This window comes from Botrytis deweyae (genome assembly GCF_014898535.1).
Source record: "Botrytis deweyae strain B1 chromosome Unknown BDEW_001, whole genome shotgun sequence".
NCBI lineage: Eukaryota > Fungi > Ascomycota > Leotiomycetes > Helotiales > Sclerotiniaceae > Botrytis > Botrytis deweyae.
The window spans coordinates 1,466,284-1,488,646 of NW_024066208.1; the positions used below are offsets into that span (position 1 = coordinate 1,466,284).

Consider the following 22,363-nt stretch of genomic DNA (forward strand, 5'->3'; position numbering starts at 1 on the left):
TAAGCATCATTAAAACTCAAGTCTGAGACCACCGATCGTTATCTAGGATTCTCTTCTAAATTTTCAATAGTATCCATATGGTCTATAGTCCCGTCTTTCGTAGCAATCAAGATAGCCAGAACAACATTCTTTCAACATACCTAAACTACCAACTCTCAAAGGCAGGATCTCTACACCATCCAGCACGCACCCCCATTAAATATATCTATCTCCCCAAAATTTCCACATCACATATTGAAATCAGGCCGCTGTAGATAACAAACATACGGCAGATTAGCCAAATTTCGAACATTAGAAGTCATATGTCGTACTTCTTAAGCCCACAATTCTCATTCGCATGGCGAGCATTTTAAAAATACTCAATGAACCGCGCTTATGCAGCAGCTGTAGGAGATGAAACCTTCTCTTTCACTACTTTTCCGAATTGATATGTGAGATCCGAACTTCTCTTTTTTGCATCCTCGCGATTCCACAGAGCTTGCGCTTGTTCTACTTCTTTCGCGGTCCACGTGCTCGTAATTGGGGACTGAGATGAGTTTGCTACTTTTAATGTTAGTTCGGGAAAGGGGATAATTGTATACATCCGACTCACCAGATATTTTTCCCGCATTTCGGAAATCTGTGATATATCTCCCAAGGATAATTTTCCTGACCTCTTCGCACATTTCCTCGAGTTTCTGCCTCACTAGTGTCTGGGTCCTCGCGAGTATCATGCCCTTTTCGAAACCGGTCGCTACCCATGTTCCTCCCCAGTAGATTTTGGAGAACGGTACTGCTACCATTTTTCCTCGCTGATATTTCATCTCGAGGGATTTATCTTCTATAAGTAGAGACTCAGGCGGAGTGGTAAACACCAATCCAATATCTAGAATCCGATTTTTCTCAAAAAAATTGAACCATTCAGCGACGGTAAACTTGGGGCGTGTATTGAAGACCCACACGTCGTGATCTTTGGAGTTAGTTATGTTCTCAGTGATGAAGAGCGATACATTTTTCTCGAATTGCTGTTCTGTGGAGAGGAGACTCCATAATCTGGTTCTTTCGGCTTCGTTTTGGATGCGCCAGGAAGGGTCACGTGGGCGATATCTTTCTTCCTCGATTGTTCCCCTTAGGCGTTCTGGTTCTGTAATTGCTTCATCTTTCTCGCTAATCTCATCTCTTTCATCCTGCTCGGTAAGTTCAGTACGTTCAACAGATTCAAAATAAGCCTTCAATCTTTCCTGCATCTCGTTTCTAGTACCGCAGGTATCCAGGCCGCGAAACGCACAATACGCACGCCATTTTTTCAACGTCTCTCTGGGTGGTTCAAAATATTCCGCTTCGGGACGGTCATATTTTTCGCAGACTACTCGGTGATTCAGGGACCAGTACAGCAGACCATCATCTTTGTTTCGTTCTCCTTGAAATACTAATTCGCCTTCTCCGTCGAGTGTAAAGTCCGGAAGGTTCCCGTGGGTAGCTTCAATGGGGTGAATAAAAACTGCTGCGGGGTTTGCGACGTATTCGGTTCTGATTATGACGCCCTTGGGAGATTTTACTTTCTCTGGTTTTTTGGGCGTGACGATTTTTGGGGGCACGGGAGTCTTCGTTTTCTTTGATTTAGGTGTGGTGGTTTTCCGTGGGGATTTAGGAGGATTAGTTTTCCTTTTCTTCGGTGTGGTGAGAGTTTTACCAGGACTAGATGATGATTTTCCATGACCTGATGCAGCGTCGCTTTGTTTCTGGCGTTTCGAAGGCGGCTCGTCTTCTTCCAAAATTGGGTTACATTTCGTTACTTCTCTCTCTTTGGAGACTGAGTCTTCCGCTGATCCCAATATATTTTCAAAGCCTAGTTGATCTTCGGATCCTAATATAGCTTCTGACCTCAATTTATCTTTTGCTCCATATGATGCCGTGATGTTCGTTGATTTTGCGCTACGCAACCAGTTCATTAGTGTTGATGTTGATGCATTGGTATTGGTCGATATCCCTCCGCGATTTGCTCTTTTTTCTTTCGAGGTAGTTGTTGCAGCTCTTTCGCCTTGCATGTGTTTCTTCTTGGGAGTATTCTCATCTGGAGCCGGAAGCAATCCTTTATTTGATGATTGGGGATCAGTTGATGACACTGAGTTCCCTCGTTTATTGGAGGCAGAAGCCTCGACAGTGTTCATCTTGGCTAGTTAATTGTGTATATAAATATGATCAATAAACAATGTGTCCGTTTCGTACGAATATGTGAACTCAACAATCCGACGATTTTTTTGTGATCCTGATTTACAAACTTAGAAAAACAGAAAGTTTGAAGCCTTCGGAGAAGGAAGTTATTTCAGGAACGCATGCAGCGGGGTACTTCAATCCGGCCTTGATGATATACTAAGCTGGTGAGCACATGAACTAGCTGACCACCCATCACACTGCGTAATGGAAGAAAGTGGGTAGATGATGCACCTTAGATGCGTAAATTCCTAGTTTCTTATAATCAACAAATTGACCACTGAAATTCGCATTGGTCAAAATACACAATTGGATGAGGCAGAAGGCAGATACTTATAATAATGCCCTACTGATCTTTGTTCACTTGTGCCTAAACATGTGGCGCTATTGTCCATCATACTCTGAGCCAGGGTTATAATATGCATACTCATGCATATATGAAACTGTAGAACTTGATACTTCATCCACACATAAGAAAGGAATAAGAGCAATGTAACACTGATAGAAAATGACTCCGAGATTGTCACGCTTAAATCTGCTTCATCGAGCAGTGCGAAAGAATCTGTGGAGGCCCGATAGAATATATACTGAGAATTTTGGCGAAAGCAGTTGAGTTAATGACATGTTTTTGAATCGAAAACGAGTAGGTATTAAGTATCTTTAGTGGGGTTAAATACTTGCTAGCCCGAGAACATGCGAGTGACAATGTGACTTGCACCAGCATGAAATAAAACCAACTCCCATTGGCCGAGAACAAATAATCCACTATTCCTACCTTACTTTCTCCCGCCATATGACCTTACTAGCTCACCGGTCCGCCCAAGCCTGTTTGTATTCTAGATAGTGTCTTCAGCAAACTGCGACACCGTCAGACTAAGATCTTGCTAGGCTCGCTCTACGTAGGAGAAAAAACAGGCCGGAATTGATTACTTTTTAATACTTTCAATAAACCAAATTCTTCTCCTTTTCTAAAATAAAATAATTTTTTTGATAAAAATCAGTATAAATAAAAGATAATAAGTAATTTGATATTTTCAGATTTATTTGTTTTGTTTGTAATTGATTTATAATTCAATTAATTCAAAGATTTCATTAAAGATTTTATATGATCAAAATCGGCCTCTTTTTTCTCTTACGTAGAGGCTCGGTACTTATTATTCGTGTTAAAAAATGCAAGATATTCTTATTCAATACTCAATAATTTATTGAGAATTTCCAAACAAGCTGACAATACATGAGATGAAGTACAACCTCAAAAGTAGAAAACATCGAATCATTGAATCGTGGAGAGTATAACCTGTCAGCCCAAATTGGTCACGCTCCACGCTACACTTTTTCAACACATCTGAATTGCATTTTTGCCGAGATGTCCGCTCACTCATCAACGAAACCTCGACTAGGCATTTGTTAACACTCGTACGAGTTGCGCATCATCTATCAAAATCGCGCTTCTGATAAGTCTATTATATTGAGCAAACGCTTCTTTTACATTTTCCCACAGGAAAAATCGCTGATGAAAGTCTGACGCAAATGTTTTCTCAGTACAGTGCGTTAAACCTAAATCAGTTGGTTGCGTTTCCTTGCCAGGTAACTAGCAGTTGATCAGGTATATATCGCAGAAAAGACCTCTTTTTCGCATCGACTTTGCCTCCAGTGATACTCTTGCGACTCAGAGAACCTTCCCACTTATACACATGCACGCTCCTACGTTTCTTATCGAGATAAATGCCTGCAGCGCAAAACTAACTATTCATCTGGTCGTCTGATATTTCCATATTTGCAAATCCAGAATATCACGCAAGTATTATTTGGATTGCATACGCAGTCTTGGAAATGAATGTCCTCTGTAAAACTCAATATACACATACTAGTTCCACGTACACATACAGTATGAGAAAAATTATGCATAGATGCCTAACCCAGACATGATCATGGGCAACCATACGATCAATTGATCGCCAAGTTATTTCACCACGAAAAACACAAGTGAGAACGAATCGCTTTCTACAAAAATCTGGAACCCAGCAAAAGGTATCGATGCAAACTTGACGTTGACACTTGTCCATTTTTGTGCTACGTTTCGATGACTGTCTTACGAATTGTGGAGATATACTTGGGGGTGTCAGACGTGACAAAAGTCCTAGACTTGATATGTAGGTGCAACGAAAAAATTGGCAAGTTCCATAAAATTACATTCGCAGGGCTTTTCAAGTGCTGCGAATTTTAGTGGTAACAGTCGCAAAGAAGCAGAAAATTGACGAGTACATATTCAGTACCATACTAATAGATGTGAGGTAAAGACATTGCATTTTGTAAGATGCTCGCTATTCTGAATTCGATGCAAGTAACCTCCGTCATTATCATCATCAAATCCCCGTAATCTAGATGCCAATATTTCACTGTATATTATAGCATATACCTATGAAGCCTTCTCGCCATATACTTCCTTTCTGTATTACATGTATCTCCACCCCGACAGCAACTACAATCCCGATATTGCTTACAGATTCGGAAATGCCACCACTGCCTGCTTTTAGTCTGCTATATGCCGCCCACCTGATCAAGGTTTTTTAGACCGCCTGCTTCCAAATATTTCTATCTTTGGGCCAACCTCATACTCGAAGTCATCATCCGCTTCGAGCTGTGCCCTATCCTCCAATAATTGCCTGCGAGTCATTGGTTCCAGCATGTCGAACTCGAGACTTAGAGATAGATTTTGCATATGAGCAATGAGATCTGAGCTTCGCGTAAGGCTCGGTAGTATTGAAAGGGGTTGAGGTGCCATGTTTATATGTAGATCATGCTGCTGTCGAGCTTGGTAGTATGGTAGTAAGGCTTTGGTGCCATCTTGATCTTCGTGTGCATCGAGACGATAAAGACTAGTCTCGTGATAGTTTGGACCTTGAACTGCACCGATAGCAGGATCTGGATTTATGGTTATAAATTTATTCTGAACAAAATGGTTTGAAATCCCAACCCCTGTGTCGGGAAATTCTTGTGTGATGTGGTTGTCCGGAGGATCAGGCTCCGGATGGTGCTTGATTAGCCTGGGACCTCTGAGATGCGAAAAGAAATGATTATTTTTGCCAGGCTGCACCCTCGATGAATCATCAGGCTCTTCGAAGTCCGAATTCTGCAATTCAGGATCATCTTCGCTTCGTGTCAATAAATGAACTTTTCCTGTTGCATCACCAATAATAAGCTTGGAAAAGTCCGAAGAAAATGCGCCGGCGCCGATCCCACCAGAAGCTGCAAGTACTTCACGAACAAATGCTTTTCCGGGCGGTCTCTTTATGTTCCAGGCTTTAACTCTGCCATCAGAAGCACCAGTATAAAATCGGTCAGAAGTTTCCCCCCAAGCAGCAAATTTAACACCGGTGTCTGCAAGTTCACGAGGAATATCATGGTAGGGGTTATCAAGTGATTCTTGGGTTCATTAGCATGCTTAATTATAAAATGAATTGTCGATCCTCACCTCCATGTGGAAGAACATGAATTGCATCGTCGCCAATGGCTCCAGTGTCCCAAACATAAGTATTGCCATCTGTACAGCTAGCTGTTACGTAGCATTGATGAAAGCTGTTTGGCCTGTGATTATATTAGTCGCTGTATCAAAGATTGAAAACGCCTACTTACATGACTGTTAATTCGTTGATATCCATGGCTGGGCAATCAAGAACTCTAATTGGATAGAAAGCGGTATAATTATCATTGTCGGTTCGTGCTGCAAATAATCTAACTTGTGTTTTTGCCTCGCTTTTGAAAAGACCGTAAGAAGAGGTGGCGGCGATGAAGGTTGGCTTGGTAGGATGCCAGACAACTTCAAACACATTCTGGGCACGAGCAGAAGCAATAGGAACCTTGGAACCATCAGATGCATTCCATAAGCATAACTCTCCGCTATTTCTCTTGTCTTCTGGGATGTCAACCTCGTCATTGCTAAATGAACGGGGTGAGTAGCCAACGAGTAAGAGATTCGAAACACTATCTGCTTTACCCCATTGGACGGTAGCAGGGTAGTATGCCCATAAATTGTTATCGTGCAACTCACGGGCTTGCTCGGCGGCTTTCTCGCCATTGTAAGTGTGGAATGTCGATTCACTTATGTTGTCATTGTCGAGGCGGTAAATACGGACAGCGTTGTTGTAAACATCAGATGCTGTAGCCACAAGATCATGGTGCTCCGAGGTTGTGACGAAATTGACTTTTCCCTCGTGCGGCCAGGTCCCCAATATATCCATTGACGATCCAGTATCAGATGGTGACACCCTCCAGACCTTCACAGTTCCATCAAAGCTTGCGGTGAAAGTGAGGCCACTATTGTGGCTATGGGATATTGCCGAAATAGAGGTGTAAAGCCAAGGATCCTGAGTTTGCCTCATAGAGTCAAGAGCATTCTCAGCATTATCTTTCACATTCACAATTGGCCGTGCAATACGATGATCTGGCATTGCATCCAGGGTCTCTTTGGAAACAGAACCAACTACGAGATTACCTGGTTTGTTGTATTGCATATTGTGGCTATCAGAGTGTGCAGTAGCACCACATACAAAAGCATCACTACTTGTCCAACTGATGGCCCAAATGTCACCGCAACAATCTGTCCACTCAACCTTTCTTTGCAATGAGTCCTCGAGGGCAGAATTAATCTCTCGTACGTATGATTTATGACCACCGCGGGATCGAATGGGGGCCATGCCGTGTACTTCACGTTGACGTAAAAGCGCTGAAAACTGTCTAGGAGACCTTTTAGGACCTACCATAAGGGTTCTTGAATTCATTGATACTTCGCCATTAGCGGCATCTCTGAGAAAAGCAGCCAGTGATTCTGGTCCACGACTCTGAATAAGGCTCTGGCTAGGATCTTCACAGGGCTGCGATATCAACAACGAGACCAGTTCAGGTATTTCAAGCGTCTGCTTTTGCATGAGTAGTGCCATGCCTGGCTTCCCTCTTAGTTGTGTTTGCGATTTCAAAACTTTGCGTACAATCGATAGTTCTTCCTCGCAAAAGTCGATGTGGTAGATACGCCCGAGAAGCACCTCTCTTTCTTGATCAGAGACGCGTTGGAGGCCGAGGCGGATTCTCTCACGGCCCCTAGCATCGATATATGGCCGAGGTTTTCCATCAATAGTTTGCCCAAATGAAACTGTATCATGAGAAGATGTTATATCAGCTAGATCAAGGGTTGTTTCAACGTGCACAGTGTTGTTGTTAGCTTGCTTGAAGGAAACAAATCTCCCACTCTCTGTCTTGGGCAGAGAGCCATTTTGCAGAAACTGAATGTCTTTTGAAGAAGAATCTAACTCTGTTTGAATATTTTGAGTTCGAGATCGCGTACCTCTTTTCGGAAGAGAAACACTACTTGTTTTATTGACTGTTCGTTCGTCCTCATATGTGCCAGAAGCATCAACATCCTTGCTGAAGGATGTTGCTGGGCCCAGACTATATGCAACAAACTCGTCTACGTAATGCTTGACTTTCTCTGATATCGCGATCTCATCCTCGTGCGACAAACCATATTTATTGAGATTTCCGAACATAGGACTGTCCACAAGTACGCCAGCAACTGAAGTGCCAATCTCATGGAGTTTCTTTGGGTCTATCGTTTGCTTGTGGCGTACCATCGCAGCATTGATATGAAGAAACACCTGGTCATGGATCGTCTCTGAGAACCTATCGTTGGCCTGTGAGGATACAGAAGTAGATTGAGAGACGGGGGATTTCAAAGACTCGCTGATGCTTGAGGTGGCTCGTTTAGGAGGTAGTATAGCTGGCATTGAAGCTCGTCGGGGTGTAGATTCTTCGATATCCCGAGTGTGTCTGTTATTGTGCTGACTGGAGTCCTGCTCCGTCATCCCTCTCGTCGACCGCCTAACTTTGGAGGCATTTTCAATCGCAGGGTGCAGCTCTTCATAAGAGACATTTTGTTGACTTCGTCCGTTGAGATGTTGAGCGTAGTCCTGACCAGCCATTCCGCTCTTTGTCCACCGCCCGGGGGCTACATCTTCGATTGTGGGTTGCAGAACCTGATTTGAGCTAATCTCCCCCGGGGCCCTCGAAATCCGCCTTCTCTTCGGGGCATGTTCTATTTCAGAGTGTGGCTCTTGGTTAGACCGTGTGTTAATGTCTTTGTTCCCTTCTCGATCTCGTCTTTTTATCGCAGATATATCGGAGGATAGTGCTATATCTCTGGGCTGAGTAGTTCTAGTTGCGACGGTAGCGCCTGGTAGTATCGGCGCATAAGTGAGTCCATTAGAGGTAGGCATTGAAGCTCCTTTATACTCTGGATTCTTTGGTAGGATTGGCGCAAAGCGATTGTCTGATTGAGAGTTTACATATGGTCGCGAATTTCCAGTTGAAGGCGCTGAAAATGTCCCAGGAATTATCAGGCCATGATTTGAAGGCAACAGATAAGGCGCATTAGAGATTTCCTCGTCGTCTCCCGTCAAATCGATCACCAAGGGACTAATATTCTATAAGTCGCGTGTGCGAAATTGAAAGGAAATATTGACTTACGGTTGTCGCGTCATGGGAGCCGGTGCCATGGAGCAAGAATCAAGACGCGGTCTGCAGGGAGATACCGAGGTCCCATGATATACGGCAGGAGCAAAAGAGATTCGCGGAATTCAAGAGTTGAATTCGAATTCAAGGGTGTTTGCAGATGTACATGGAACAATAGGGCTGAGAATCATAACACTGATGTTAGCCAATACCTTATCGTTATCGACAAATACATCTAGAAACCTTAGGGAAAGGAACCACCGAATGCGGGGATCACCTGATCTTAACGAAATGCAGCCTTGCTCTTATAAATGCAAGGCTGACAGTTCACCAATCTCACTACCAACTATTGTATTATCTACCAGGTTGTTTATGCCTTCTAGCCAGCTTGGCATTGTTATAAAAGTCTGTCTTTGGTGATGTTGCGATGGCATGTTAGATACAACTAAGTGTTGACGCAAAATCAAGACTTCGCACGATGATGCTTCTTGGCTTGGCTTTACGGTCTCTCTGAGAAATACAAATTTGCCAACACAGACAAACAGAGCGACACAATAATACCTGACCTTTTTTTCAGAGCTACCTATAACCATCAGGCTAAGGATAGTTCAGCTTGGGGATAGAAGTCAAAGGTATTTGCATAGCACCAAGAACTAGAACATTAACACTCTTATAGATTTCACAGTATTACTTCACCGATCAAAGCCTGTGGGCCAGAGATATCAATCAGAGAATCTCACATAATAGTCCTATTGCATTGACATCTCATAGTAGAAAGCTCTAATATCTGAAGAGTAGTTCTAGAGTACAAAGACAAGAGATGTATCCAGCTGTCCTTGTGACCGTATATGGTTGATGATTTGGATGCTAGGTAGATCCTTTAAGCTGGAACCTCAACTTCCTTGCTGATATCCAACTCCTCGTGTCTTCGGAGATCCATTGGTTTTCCAAGGAGTGGAACGACGTATGGGTCGAAAGTCTTCCAGTATGGGTTCTCGAGGTGGTACTTTTGACTCTGCAATGATAAATTAGTATCATGTTGATAGAGATATGGCATATGGGACTACTGCACATACACTTTCCTGTTCGAATCTCTCTACAATGGTAAATGCTCTAGGGTCGTGGACATCTTGCATGACAATCCAGTCAACAGTTTCCTTGTCCTGCTTGTAGACTCGGGAGGCTTCAATGAGCTTGGCCTTGATGCGGGGTATAGATTCTGGGTGCTCGTTGGCATAGAGATGAACGGTCAAGGTGTAAACCATTTTGAAGATGTTGCTCTGTCAGGGCTGTTATGAGCGGTTGACGGTATATGGCTCGCAAATGTTTTGAGTTCAAGAGTCGAGTTGTTAGTTTGTGGAAGGTAAAGAGAAGTTTTGGAGGGGCTGCATTAGGTTTGGGCTTGTAGCTTAAATGTGGAACAAGAAAGGAAGGGCCGATGAATGGAACACCGAAATCGAATATATACTTTGAACAGAGTATGTTTATCCCCCAAGGAGACGTCAAGCCGAATACTTTTTGCTATTCCAATGAAGATTCAGTATCAATCACGGTTCATCAAAGCTCCAAGAAAGCCTCATGCCATGTCTCAGAAAACATTCACACTTTTGGAGTCCCATGAGCCAAATCTTTAATTGTGATATCACGTGACATACAAGAACTTTTTATTCGTCGTTATTACTGCCGTCGATACTCCGTAGGGCGTGCCAAATTGGTTTAAATACCTGGGTACCTTTTTACCGTTACTCTACGTCACATACTCAAAAATTCCACAATCCCAAATGTAAAATCCTGTCTACTTCTCAGACAAGCACCCAAAAGTTACCTAGATATCTACATAATACATACGGTGACGTTATTAATATGAAGCCCAATACTTCTCAAGTACCAGAGCTTCCTGGATACTATTACGGTACCTCAACCTCATCTAATTATCACAATATCGATTGACGCGCAAATTACTAAAGTTACTTTTAGATAGCGAAAAGAAAAAGTATTTCAAGATACAGGCAAATGCACCATCAGGTTCTGCATACTCATCTCACGACGTGAAGAGACGCAAGCTTGACGACGAGAACAACAAAGCCGAATCGTTAAGGGTTCAGCGGAATGTTGGCCGTATCAAAAGAGCAAAGATTCTTGAGTCCCCTATGGCTGGCGGCTTTCTATCTAGAGAATTCGGACAGCCTTGCTTGAACACTGCTGCTGCTTCTTATTATGCTCAAAGTCTCTCCACGGCGTTTGCGGTTGATTATTACCCACAGGACAATCGAGCAAGCGGCGCCTACCTTTTCGACGTGAGTGGTTATACTAATGCGTCTGATCCCAAAGTTCTTATGTCTTATGGTAAGTTTAAATCTTCAGTGTTTCAATTCGGATTCGGCAACCAAATGGTCGTCCAGGCTTGAATGCTTCCTTCTATGTCTCAAGACAAATTTGATAATCAAACTATTATTTTGGCGCGCACTGTCACGTTCATCGCGTAGAGCTATTATAATTTCATTCATAACCTACTTCTCAGCTGACAATTCCTAAGCTGCCAATAATACAATCCTACACCTATCGTACGACTATGGAAAGAAAGCAAAAGACAAACCACGAGTGCCTAATGTGTTCGGATCTCATTTCAGATTTCAGAGGTCCTACAATCTGGGGTTTCCACCGGGCCAATCTACTTCTATCAGTGCTAATGAGTCAATTGGGCACGTTGTAACGACATGGTCAGGTGTACCCGCATCTAGAGCAGTCGTAATTAGTCCTTTTCCCCCGCCTGAACTCCGACGTAAGTCATTCCAGAACTTGTTTGCGTGTGTACAGATTGAAAGGCCAATATATTCATTACTCTGTTCCGACCGTCCGGCTTCTATTCTTAATATGTAAATTGTATGCGGACACGGTTAACATGACCTCAGCTCATCCCATGAAATCCGACATTCACCTCAGTCCTGGGACTAAGCGAGGTCCAGTCGATGTCCTCTCATCAGCCTCAGCGCCTACAAGTTCCCCAGATGCATTTGTCATTGGTACGAGCAAAGGCATCCTTCGGATCAATCAAAATATGGATATGTCCTGGATTCGAACCCTCAACACAAAGGACCAGTATTACAGCGATGTATTCGCAGTGCAGTATCAGTCAAATCACAAGGATATCCTCCTAACGGGTGAACGAAGAGGTATTCTTAGTCTCTTAGATCTCCGGACATCCCAATCTGGGCCCATAGCAAAGATTCAACACACAAGCGGCATCGCGGAAATCAGGTCTCTCGACGAACACCGCGTCCTTGTTGCAGGGTGTGCATCCGATCTTTGTCAGTACGATAGACGATTTACCAAGCCAAATACTCATCTCACACACACATTAAAACACACCAAGAACACTACAGCTCCTACAACAGCTTATCTAAATTACCCCGATTACCGAAACAACGGCCGGCTGAGCATTGGGCTAGACGTAGACCTTGAGCTTGGCATTATCGCAGCCGCAGATGACGTTTCGACAACAGCCGTCGAAGCAAGAATCAAGATCTTCTCTCTACACGGAGCGCAAGTTTTACACGAACACACGATTCCAACCGATGTTCCCAATATGGGTTGTGTAAAATTCGTACAGGATACATTCAACGAACCCAAAAGTATCTGGGCAACCTTTGCACAGAAGATCGTGCGGCTCTCGCTCGATGATAATCATAACATCCCATCGTTCAAAGCGAGCACGACTTGGCTCTCGGGATCATGAAAGCCTTTCGGAACTTACTCAGAAGATCGATGCGTGCAGAGAAGAGTAATAGATTCTCCGGAAAATAACATGGAGTTTTGGAAAATACGGAGTTTCGGGAGTTGCGGAGCGCATCGGAGTCTTTGCGAAAGAATGAAATATGGACTTCTGCTACTTTATCTATTCAATCTTGGTCCGCATTGTGTATATATTACATGCGACATATCGCACGGAACCGCAGGAGTTTCGGGAGTTACTACCTAATCACTTACTTACTTACTTGGAGGAGGATTGAGGTCTCAAAGGAACACGGAGTTCTCTTATTCCACATCCATACATGTTTCATTCACAATCTGTACATCCCTCATTTTCTCATCCCTCATTTTCTCATTCCCTCATTTCCTCATTTGCTCGTCTCGAAGATGTAGCGAGAAATGAGAATGGGCATTCAATAATTTAAAAAAAAAAAAAAAAAAAAAAAAAAAAAAAAAAAGTGTTTCTACGCTGGCGCAATCTTGAGATGTCAGCCCGGACTTGATAACAGTACATAATTTTGTATATACCCCGCTTTAGAAGGGCTCTCATGACTTCTATTACTAGAGCCTTGTACGGAGCAACTGCTTCCCATTTGTGACAATAACAAATCGAACCTTTGACGAAAAATGCAAATCCATACCTTCAGATATTTTAGTAGTGGCTGCAATCATTCAAACACCATAGCACGCACGGAGAACACGATAAAAACAACTAACTCAAATCAAACATATGCATCGAATGACACACTTCTTTACGAATATGACAATTATAAGTTTGTAAGAATTTTCAATCATTGCTGTTATACACTTTTATTTCCATGGTTGTGCATGAAATGCTGCACCTAGTCTCCATGTCCAATGTATGCTAACCATAACCGGCCCCAACCATCGTGATATCTCCAACTTTCCATATTACTTTCCACATCACTATCTGTCTCTTCTCTCTTTCTTGTCTCGCATACACCAAACGTCCATTCTTTAATGCAAACTACTATCCTCCACAGACGCTTGCCGTAGCCATTAAACAAAAGCTTGAGTTGATCCAAGTCTCCAAATTCCTCCTCTTCGTGTTCCTCTACACTGTTTCTTGATGTCATTTCTGTTTCTGCACAAAAAATTTAAAGTTCAAGAACTTGACATCCATCCGATCTTTCCAACATAGGTGATAAATGCCAAGAACATAACTCAAGGGGCATAGCCTCGCTTGTCCCATATGGTTCAGTTTTACAAAATAAGTGTATTAGTATTCGAAATTATTGAAGACGCTTTCTTTTGCGATCTTCTTCCCTGAGCATTTCTTCCTCGTGTTCTTCCGCGCGTTCCGCAGTTTCGGCTGGATTCAAGATATGTGCCATACTTCCTCGCCGAGTAGGGGGCCCTGAATTATCTCTGAAGAGACCTGGTCTTTCTCTATCCTTGGATCCGCCCCAGGACCAGCTATTTAGATGCTCTGCCGCGTTTCCGTTGGTGTATGGAGGAGTTGTTGGGCGAGATAAGCTGTGGCCATGTGTTGCTCCGGCGAGTGAGTACATGCTAAAACTATCGCGAATTCGTTGGTCCTCGTTGGCCATGTGCGTTGCTGTTCTCTTGGGAGATGACGGATAGTGTGACGACGATTGACCTGACGCGAAAGGGGATGAAGCAGGTTGCCATCCGACTACGTTACGAATATCAGCAGAAGTGTGGCGGCGTGACAAATTAGACGGTGGTGATGATGCGTTAGCGAGTGGGTGGGGTGGGGGTGCGGGTGGTGGCGCTTGGGCTCTCAGTGAACTTGGTGAGGATTGTCCCGTACCTGTACCTCCAATCGAGCCGTACCCTCTGCGGGCAGAGAGAGACAAATGCGACGGAATAGGAGGTCGATGGAAATTTTGGCGAGGTGGAACTCCAAGAAATGACGAGCGACGAGGGTCGTCTTGGGGTACTTGGCGAGGTGATGGGGGATTGTCCAATTGCAGATTCGAGAAATATGGTCGACTACTTGAGGCTGGGGGTTCGCTCACTTCTTCCATGCCTCTGATGGTTCCCATGTGTCGCTGGATCTCGTCTTGCATGGCAGCAACTACAATGCGTCAACAATCAAGGAAGTGGCTTGGTAGTCACGGAATACATACCGTCGCGATGTAAACCTGAATCTGGACCAGATAAAGAGGCTATCATCCTAGACAACTCATAATTCATCTACGCAAAATCAGTCATGGCTCCTTCTTGTTTCGGTGCCGTTGGTAGTTACATGTAGGACACGAGTCAGAATATCCATCATACCCTGATGTCTGACGTGGAAAAATTGTTGATTATCGGCTTCTCTCGACTGTTTAGCATGCATATCAAAAAGACCATGTTCCAATTGTATCAGTCTAGACTCCGTTGATTCCTGAATTGGTTGAATTGGTTCGCCTGGAGTTCCGGGTTGCGAAAGCGGTGGTTTAGGGGCAGAGTATGAGTCTCGGTGAACGAGAGATTGTCGCGAAGCCCGTCGTCTAATCTCCCTCAAACCGACGACATCTCCGCGCTTGAAGCTGTTTTGTCCATGTTTAAATTCCCATAGCGGCGTTTCCGGCGCATTTTGATGGAAGACATCACTGACTGAATTTCTATTAGCGAAAATAACCGATGACTGATATGGATAACTAACCTTTGTGAAATCCGTACATATTCAGCTGGCGTACAAAAGAGGAAATGTTGGTATGTTTGAAGTATTGTCTACAACCCATGAGCAAATGATACAGCCCAAAGTGCGTTTACTTACGAAAGGACTTTTGAGAAATCGCTGGATGGTGACATTACAAAGCTGTCCTGGGTAGCGGACCAGGAGATAAGATGTCGAATATTAACATCTTCCAACATGCTGGTACACAATCAGTACTTATAGACTAGTAGTAGCTTCTCTTGAGCTCCAACCTGTATAATTTGTGAATGAATGCAGTTTGCACTACTTTTGGCTGAATTCCTCCCCCAGCTGCAGCTGCGGCAGCTGCACTAGGAGTCGCCAAGCTGCCTGAGCTAGGTTGATCTTCCACCATCATATGTTCTGGAATGCTGTTTGCTTCGTTATCGGGACTTGTCCTCGAAGGGGGTCCCATCATCGCGCTACCGGGGGGCGTAACATCCATTGCGTCGCCAGATGGAGCGGGGGGTTGTAGAGTGGGTTGTTGAATGATTGGAACTGTTCGAGCGGGAATTTGGCCTAGACTGGGGCCATTGATGTAGGAGTGCTGTTGCGCTCGATCATCCATCACGTCCATCTTCGCAATATCTGAGTACTGCAATGTACCTCAATCTTTTGTGTAATTAATGAGGGTCGAGCTTCTAGACACATCGTGCTTGATTAAAACCAGAACGTCAAGGCGGCGCACATGAAATGCGAAAGGGGGGGGGGAACATACCTCATCGCATGCGAAAGTTAATGGAGCTCTGAATTGCCAGAAATTCCGATGATGATGTTGAGAATGGCTTCTTTGTCCGATGCTACTTGCTATCCTGCAACTTCCCGAGACACCTCAGCCTCGCTGCACGCTAAGATGGTAGCAAATGGCAAGAGATATGATATAGGATGATATGCGAGTCTTATCAAAAGAATCTTGAGTAGCGACGGCAATTAATTCAGATGTTATCAAATTGATGCTTGGAAGTGTGTGGGTGAACTATCTCATCTGGTGAGTTATGAAGTAGTGAAGTAGTAGGGAGGTCCGTTGAACAAGTGCCGATTACAGATAATGATATCCGAACTTTAATGTGCAGAGACTGCTTAGTTAGATGATAGATATTTCATTCAAATGTGGAATCAATTGAAGGGGATTATTAGAGTGAGGACAGCGATGCAAAGAAGATATAAAATATAAAGCAAATAAAACAAAATACTACAATCGAAAGCCGGATGAGGGTACGGATGGTATTTCAAAGCACTTTGGGATGCAGGTGGTGAATAAATGTTAATAAGAAGTGTAATAAATGTGAATGTCAAATGTCATTTGTAGATCTGGTACCAGACGAGTAGATGTGGATGGGTATGGATGGATGGGTGGTGTGGATGGTAAAGAACATTGAATGATGTTTAACCAGGATAAGCTATACCGGATATGAATTAAAAGCCCCGCTGGGAATAAAAAAAAAGATTGTCTAGTTCCCCGATATCGTCTTGGGTCGTTCTAGGTATTAAATTGAATGGATGGAGTGAGAGCTAGTCATTTTGTAGTAATAAATGCTGCATGTAGAAATGTATAATGTCACACTATATTTTGTAAATGAAAAGCAAAATTTGATCAATTTGATCAATTTGATGAATTCGATAAATTTGTTAAATCTCGAGAACCTCAAGGTTTATTACCACCCTAGATATTGGGATATATATATATATGTATATATCGTATATGTATACATATGTGAAAAAAAGGGGGGAGGGGGGGAAGAAGAGGAGCCTCGGTCAAAAGTTTCAATTGCCATGAAAAAAAAGTAGATATATACGAAGGATGTGTACGGAGGTTCTGTACAAATTTTAATATGGTTTATATTGTATTGTATTGTATTGGTCATGATGCGTACCATGTTAAATGTTCAATGTACATGTTCAATGTGCAAAATACCTAGTAGCCATGGTGCCGGGTGACGAGTGACGGGTTACGGTCATCATCCTTTCTCTTGCGATCGATCGATTATGCCATGCCATCGCATGAACATGCACAGAATTTTCTTTCTTTCTTTCTAGAAGCATACAAACACCATCGAATACCACATCGTACGGGACATGGAAGGAGGAAAGAAGGAAGAGGAAGAGGATGCGGCGGCTATGGTAGCTAAACGTTAAGAGCACGGATGAATAAGGGGGCTCGGGGGCTGTTGTTCCTAGACTTGCATCCATTTCTTTACATGGACTTCTTGGTGCGCGCACGCATAGAAAAGGTGGAAAATGTGGAGACGGCTGACGGAGGACGGATCGTAGCAATACTAGCACCTCGCTCTCTTTCCGTAAGGACTCAGGAGTGCGTGAGTAGCGTGAGATGGCGTGGTGGATAGGAATTCCAATCCGGACGGGATCTCATGGTCGAAAGACAAATAGGGGGATCCAAATTCTAATCCTTCAACTTTCTGGCCCCCAAAGTATAATCTACCCAGGATACCTAGACCTTTCCAGTAACATCTTACGAACATACGAACGCCCACTGAAGTTGCCGTGTTGAGTGTCGAGTGTCGAGTGTCGAGTGTCGAGTGGTGATTGAGTGCGTGTGTTCCTACAACACACCACACATCTCTACTGCCAATCTGGACAAATTAACCTTCACGATCTGTTCGTCCTACCCTCCAATCCCGAATAGCGCATTGGTCATGAAACAGCTTGGGCATCACAAGCACGGTCATCATAACGATTCCTGGAGACTAATACATGTTTTACCAGAGTGTATCTTACTCGCAATGAGATTCCAATAACTCTAATAAAGAACGGCTGGCAGGTCATCTGTGGTCATCTGTATTGCCCAGACCTCAAAGCTTAATAGAGTTCAGACCAACCGGTCTCATATTATGTTCGACGCGCCGCAATTAGAACAAAATGAAGTTCATTCCAGGTATCAACTCGGTCACATGTGTGAAACGATACAACTAGATACCTACCTAGGAAGGTACTTTACATGTCGTGCTAAACCTTCTGCAGGTCCAAATAAAGGCTCCGAATGAGATCGATACCTATGAAAGGACCTCTCTCATACACCGTACCATGTGAACTCATATGTAAGCCTGTGAATTCTCAATCACCCAATATCAGAGATAGAGTATATTTGTCGGAAGTATCAGGAGCCGTAGGTATTCAAATCTCGATCAATCGTGTAACATCTTTCTGGCGCGGTAATATGTGGAGAGTGGTTCTCCCGTCATCAATTCATTCGTAACAGGACGTAATGTTTCTGCCATTCTCGTTGGTTGCGTGGTTTGATTCAGCTGCTTCCTGATATTACATGTACTTGACATATACAGTGCTCGTCCAACAGCCCCTGGGCTGACGGTGATACTGGTATTGATTTGAACGACCGTCCTGAAGTTTGAAAAGGGGCTATGCGTCAAACATTGGTCGAAACATAATAATGAACGTGATGTAGATTGAAGTGCCAATACCTTGAACACATTAATAAGTTAGTAACTTCAAGAGCTCTTATAATCCTGTAGCTCAATATTCGGAAATCTCAATTTGATGATATTAATATCATAGTATATCCTCAACTCAAACTTTCCCGGAGCTTGGTATGCGTACACCTAGAAATAACAAGATGGTAAGGTGCACGCACATACATACATCCATACTATTTCCATCATCCGTTTCCAGCAAAATGCCAACCTTGGAGATCTCGGAATCAACTGTGGCTGTTATGCTGTTGTGGCTGTCGTGAACGTGACTGCCAAGACCACTAAGACGACTAGTGCAGTCTAGCACGTGATTTAAACCACCCCATTGTCATTGATTTACACCTAAGTGGCTTTAGGTACCTCATTAGTATGACACCTCATCGTCATTTATATACATCTCTAGCTATAGGTACCTCATTAGTATGATTGCCTAGCTAATAGATACTCGTCTAGAAAAATTTTCAACGATAGTTCGTGAATTTAAAGCTTGTCTAGTTCTCAAGTGTCAAATACAATACATATATATATATATATATATATATATATATATTGTGGGAAGCATTTGTGACTTCTAAGACACTTGACACTTCAATCTTCTTAGATATTCAATATATTTCAGACACCCAAGCAATCTCATACACCTATCAATTCATATATCGTCATCACTATACTTAACACGAAACTCTTTTAATCAGACCATCCTACATCTCATCGGTTGAACACTTCATCATGGCAAATGATTTGAGCCAGGCCCTCGACGGCATGAAACTCGAAGATGGCAGGCCAGATGTTCAGTTACGCACATCAGCGTAAGTCAAGCAGTTTATTACTACCTATACCATCAAGACAAGTGCGGAATCTGGTCAAGTGATGGGGGCTAGAAAATTTATATCATTTGCAGATGTCCTTAAAGGGAGATGTATGCTCACATTTTTATAGAATACAATATCTCCTCAATAGCTCAACCTTGACATTCGGAGAAATGCGATTACTCAAAGCCCATTTTGATCGAATGAAATTTTATTATGATGGCATTGCTCAATTACCAGCCGAGATTCTTGTGCTTGTCATGGAGTATCTCGATCTCGAGGACTTTATGTTTATGCGTTGCGTGTCGAAGTACTGGAGAGCGAAATTGTCCAGCGAACAGCTTTGCACGTCACTACTCAAGATCCACTTTCGTAAAACTTGGGAGATCAAATTCAAGTCATCGCAAGATAATAACAGGCAGCTAAAGGTTGATGATTTCCTTGGCATGTGTACCGGACGACTTAAGAGAGACCGTGGCATGTATGATCAAATAATGCACTACGATTATTTATCAGACCCAAACAACGACAGGTTCTATTCAAAATGGTGCCACGAAAGCTGTTATAGAAGGAGGTTTCAATACAAAAACGGAAGAATAGCAATGAGAGAGGATCCTAGCACCATTCAAGTCAATGATCTCCGTACACATGTTTCAAGACGCTATTTGCATGAGTCTCGATATAGCTTCGAACATTGGTTACTTTCAGATCAAATTCTCGTAGCCTATTTTGATAGTCCGTAAGTCAATGATCCCTTTCAAGAGTTGTATCCAAACTTCCACATGCTTTATATGTACGGGAAAATGTTAAGAGTTTCATACTGAAAGTTTTTGTGTACAGAAAACCACGATTCAACGTATGGCAGCTTGATGAAGAAAATGACCCAAAGGTAATTCATCTGGACTGTCGTTATGAGATATTGGGCGCCCATAACAAAGAGATTGCTTTCGGTGATAAGAGTCTTTCGGATCACCCTGTTTACGTCTGGAATGATGGCCACGTCAAAAAGCTTCCCCTTCCGGAATTCGGCGATTTATACCCTAATTATGATATTAAGTTCTGCGAAATCTACTTCCATCCCACTCAAGAGAATCACCATTTCTTATTCTATCACGCGTCTTGTTCACCCTTGGATGGAACTTCACGCGAAACCGGGAGAGATTTAATTATTGTTCAAGAATACATCGCAGGAGTACCACAAGGACAGTGGAATGAAGTGCTTGGATCATGCTTCGTGAAAACCATGCTCAAGTTTCAAATCATTAGCAACGACGGTGTTGTTGCAATTCTTTCACGAATAATTCGCTCGCCAGAAAAGAGAGCTTCCATTCATCGAACACCTTGTAACCATGATATATCATCAGCTACAAATGCTGGCGCTTACTTCCTCATGACCTTCAACCTCATAACTCAAAAGTTTGGAGCCATCTCAACTCACCTCGAGCCGTTTCTGGAACCCGTCCCTACTCCTCTAAACCCGTTGTTTTGGCGTGGTCGGGCTACTGTTCCATACGATAGTAGAAACGCCGGTACGTACGCCGAGCGTTTGGAGCCCGACACAGAAAAGATGCCATATTCTCTAGTCTCCTCAAGTATCTGCGATGCGACGAAGAAGAATCCGCAATGTGTGGGAAAGCACAACTTTACTCCAGCAAGCGGCTTGAGCGCACTTGCCGCCTTCTGTTTACCCATCGACATAGAAGCAACTACAACGTCAAATGAATTCAACAAGGGAGCTGTGTGGGGCGATGATGACTTTATAATCTATAGTCATCACAAAGGATACATTGTATGGAGTTTTAACCAAAGGAACACCTTACCCATCGGTTTGGAGGACTCCTCCCCAGTCTCCTCGACCACAGGAAAATCGATCCAGAAAATATCAAAGTGGAGTAGGAATAACGAAGTGGCAATTTTCGAAAGATGAAGAGAATCATAGTCACAACATATCTTCAACAATTGGCGTTGGCGTTGGCGTTGGCGTTGGCGTTGGCGTTGGCGTTGGCGTTGGAAAGAAACGAAGAAGACAAGAGAATTGAACAATGAATTCTGAAATGTGGGAAATGGATATTATTCGTCTTTGCTTTTTGTATAGTTACCTAGTAATGTCTAAATTGATAATCATAACATCCATAATAATAATAACAAAAATAAAAATTGCAATAATCCATCTAATAACCTTCTTCTTCTTCTTCATCACCCCCTCGAAAGTATACATATCAAATACACAATCTCTATGCTATTGCAAGTTCCATCACGACAAAAAAGGTTAATCTATAAACCTAAGATGAATAAATCTATAATCGAGACCATACTATCCTATCCTATGCTATACTTGGATTATTGTGATTATCGTGATTATTGTGATTTGGGTACTGGGTATCTGGGTATCTGGGTATCTGGGTATCTGGGTATCTGGGTATCTGGGTATCTGGGTATCTTATTATCTTCTTATTTCAAGTTTAGATTTCAAGTTTTATTCTTAATCTCAATCTCAATCTCAATCTCAATCTCAATCATATCCGTTGTAATCTTATATACAATAATATCTATACTTCAGGTTCGGGTTCGGGTTCGAATTTGGATTCTTGTGTAGATAGGTATAGATATAGATACATACAGATACAGATACAGATACAGATACAGATACAGATACAGATACAGATACAGATACAGATACAGATACAGATACAGATACAGATACAGATACAGATACAGATACAGATACAGATACAGATACAGATACAGATACAGATACAGATACAGGTTCTGTTATATTGTGAAAGAGAAGAGAGAAGAGAGGAGGAGAGAGGAGAGAGGAGAGAGGCTCTGTTTGAAAATTTAGCTGGAGTATAAAAGCATAGTATAATGTGAAGACTTGAGGGTTATCTTTATTTATGTATTGAGTGTGGGATTGAGATCATGGTATTCATGATGGATTACAACACGACGTGAGAAAAGAGGGAGATTTGTTTGATTCAATCAAAGGGATT

At 42.8% G+C, this 22,363-nt stretch overlaps 6 protein-coding genes across 6 annotated transcripts; 2 read left to right on the forward strand and 4 right to left on the reverse strand.

Moving 5' to 3' along the window:
* Window positions 1-373: 373 nt before the first annotated feature.
* EAE98_000427 (uncharacterized protein) lies at window positions 374-2,150 on the reverse strand (the record flags this gene model as incomplete). Its single annotated transcript, XM_038948045.1, has 2 exons — window positions 374-540; window positions 593-2,150. The coding sequence occupies 2 exons, from the start codon at window positions 2,148-2,150 to the stop codon at window positions 374-376; spliced, it is 1,725 nt and encodes a 574-aa protein (XP_038815722.1).
* Window positions 2,151-4,419: 2,269 nt separating this feature from the next.
* EAE98_000428 (uncharacterized protein) lies at window positions 4,420-8,980 on the reverse strand. The gene is made up of 4 exons (XM_038948046.1): window positions 8,713-8,980; window positions 5,830-8,661; window positions 5,669-5,781; window positions 4,420-5,619 (listed from the first exon to the last, which is right to left on the reverse strand). Exons 1-4 carry the CDS (start codon window positions 8,739-8,741, stop codon window positions 4,754-4,756), a joined length of 3,840 nt encoding a protein of 1,279 aa, XP_038815723.1. The 5' UTR covers window positions 8,742-8,980; the 3' UTR covers window positions 4,420-4,753.
* Window positions 8,981-9,577: 597 nt separating this feature from the next.
* EAE98_000429 (uncharacterized protein) lies at window positions 9,578-9,962 on the reverse strand (the record flags this gene model as incomplete). The annotated part of the gene is made up of 2 exons (XM_038948047.1): window positions 9,578-9,712; window positions 9,774-9,962. 2 exons carry the CDS (start codon window positions 9,960-9,962, stop codon window positions 9,578-9,580), a joined length of 324 nt encoding a protein of 107 aa, XP_038815724.1.
* Window positions 9,963-10,343: 381 nt separating this feature from the next.
* On the forward strand, window positions 10,344-12,914 carry EAE98_000430 (uncharacterized protein). Its single transcript, XM_038948048.1, has 4 exons — window positions 10,344-10,609; window positions 10,675-11,043; window positions 11,234-11,479; window positions 11,610-12,914. Exons 1-4 carry the CDS (start codon window positions 10,561-10,563, stop codon window positions 12,431-12,433), a joined length of 1,488 nt encoding a protein of 495 aa, XP_038815725.1. The 5' UTR covers window positions 10,344-10,560; the 3' UTR covers window positions 12,434-12,914.
* A 786-nt stretch (window positions 12,915-13,700) lies between these two features.
* On the reverse strand, window positions 13,701-15,692 carry EAE98_000431 (uncharacterized protein; the record flags this gene model as incomplete). The annotated part of the gene is made up of 6 exons (XM_038948049.1): window positions 13,701-14,509; window positions 14,562-14,628; window positions 14,681-15,033; window positions 15,083-15,150; window positions 15,197-15,295; window positions 15,349-15,692. The coding sequence occupies 6 exons, from the start codon at window positions 15,690-15,692 to the stop codon at window positions 13,701-13,703; spliced, it is 1,740 nt and encodes a 579-aa protein (XP_038815726.1).
* Window positions 15,693-19,290: 3,598 nt separating this feature from the next.
* Window positions 19,291-21,297, forward strand: EAE98_000432 (uncharacterized protein; the record flags this gene model as incomplete). The annotated part of the gene is made up of 3 exons (XM_038948050.1): window positions 19,291-19,370; window positions 19,501-20,109; window positions 20,211-21,297. The coding sequence occupies 3 exons, from the start codon at window positions 19,291-19,293 to the stop codon at window positions 21,295-21,297; spliced, it is 1,776 nt and encodes a 591-aa protein (XP_038815727.1).
* Window positions 21,298-22,363: the final 1,066 nt, after the last annotated feature.

Bases quoted from the DNA above. Each gene is read 5' to 3' on its own strand.
- EAE98_000428 (XM_038948046.1), bottom strand. From the start codon at position 8,741: ATGGCACCGGCTCCCATGACGCGACAACC. The intron at 8,662-8,712 runs GTAAGTCAATAT...ATAGAATATTAG, and splicing joins GCTCCCATGACGCGACAACC to TCCCTTGGTGATCGATTTGA. The intron at 5,620-5,668 runs GTGAGGATCGAC...AATGAACCCAAG, and splicing joins TCATGTTCTTCCACATGGAG to AATCACTTGATAACCCCTAC.
- EAE98_000430 (XM_038948048.1), top strand. From the start codon at position 10,561: ATGAAGCCCAATACTTCTCAAGTACCAGAGCTTCCTGGATACTATTAC. The intron at 11,044-11,233 runs GTAAGTTTAAAT...ACAATTCCTAAG, and splicing joins CAAAGTTCTTATGTCTTATG to CTGCCAATAATACAATCCTA. The intron at 11,480-11,609 runs GTAAGTCATTCC...ACATGACCTCAG, and splicing joins TCCCCCGCCTGAACTCCGAC to CTCATCCCATGAAATCCGAC.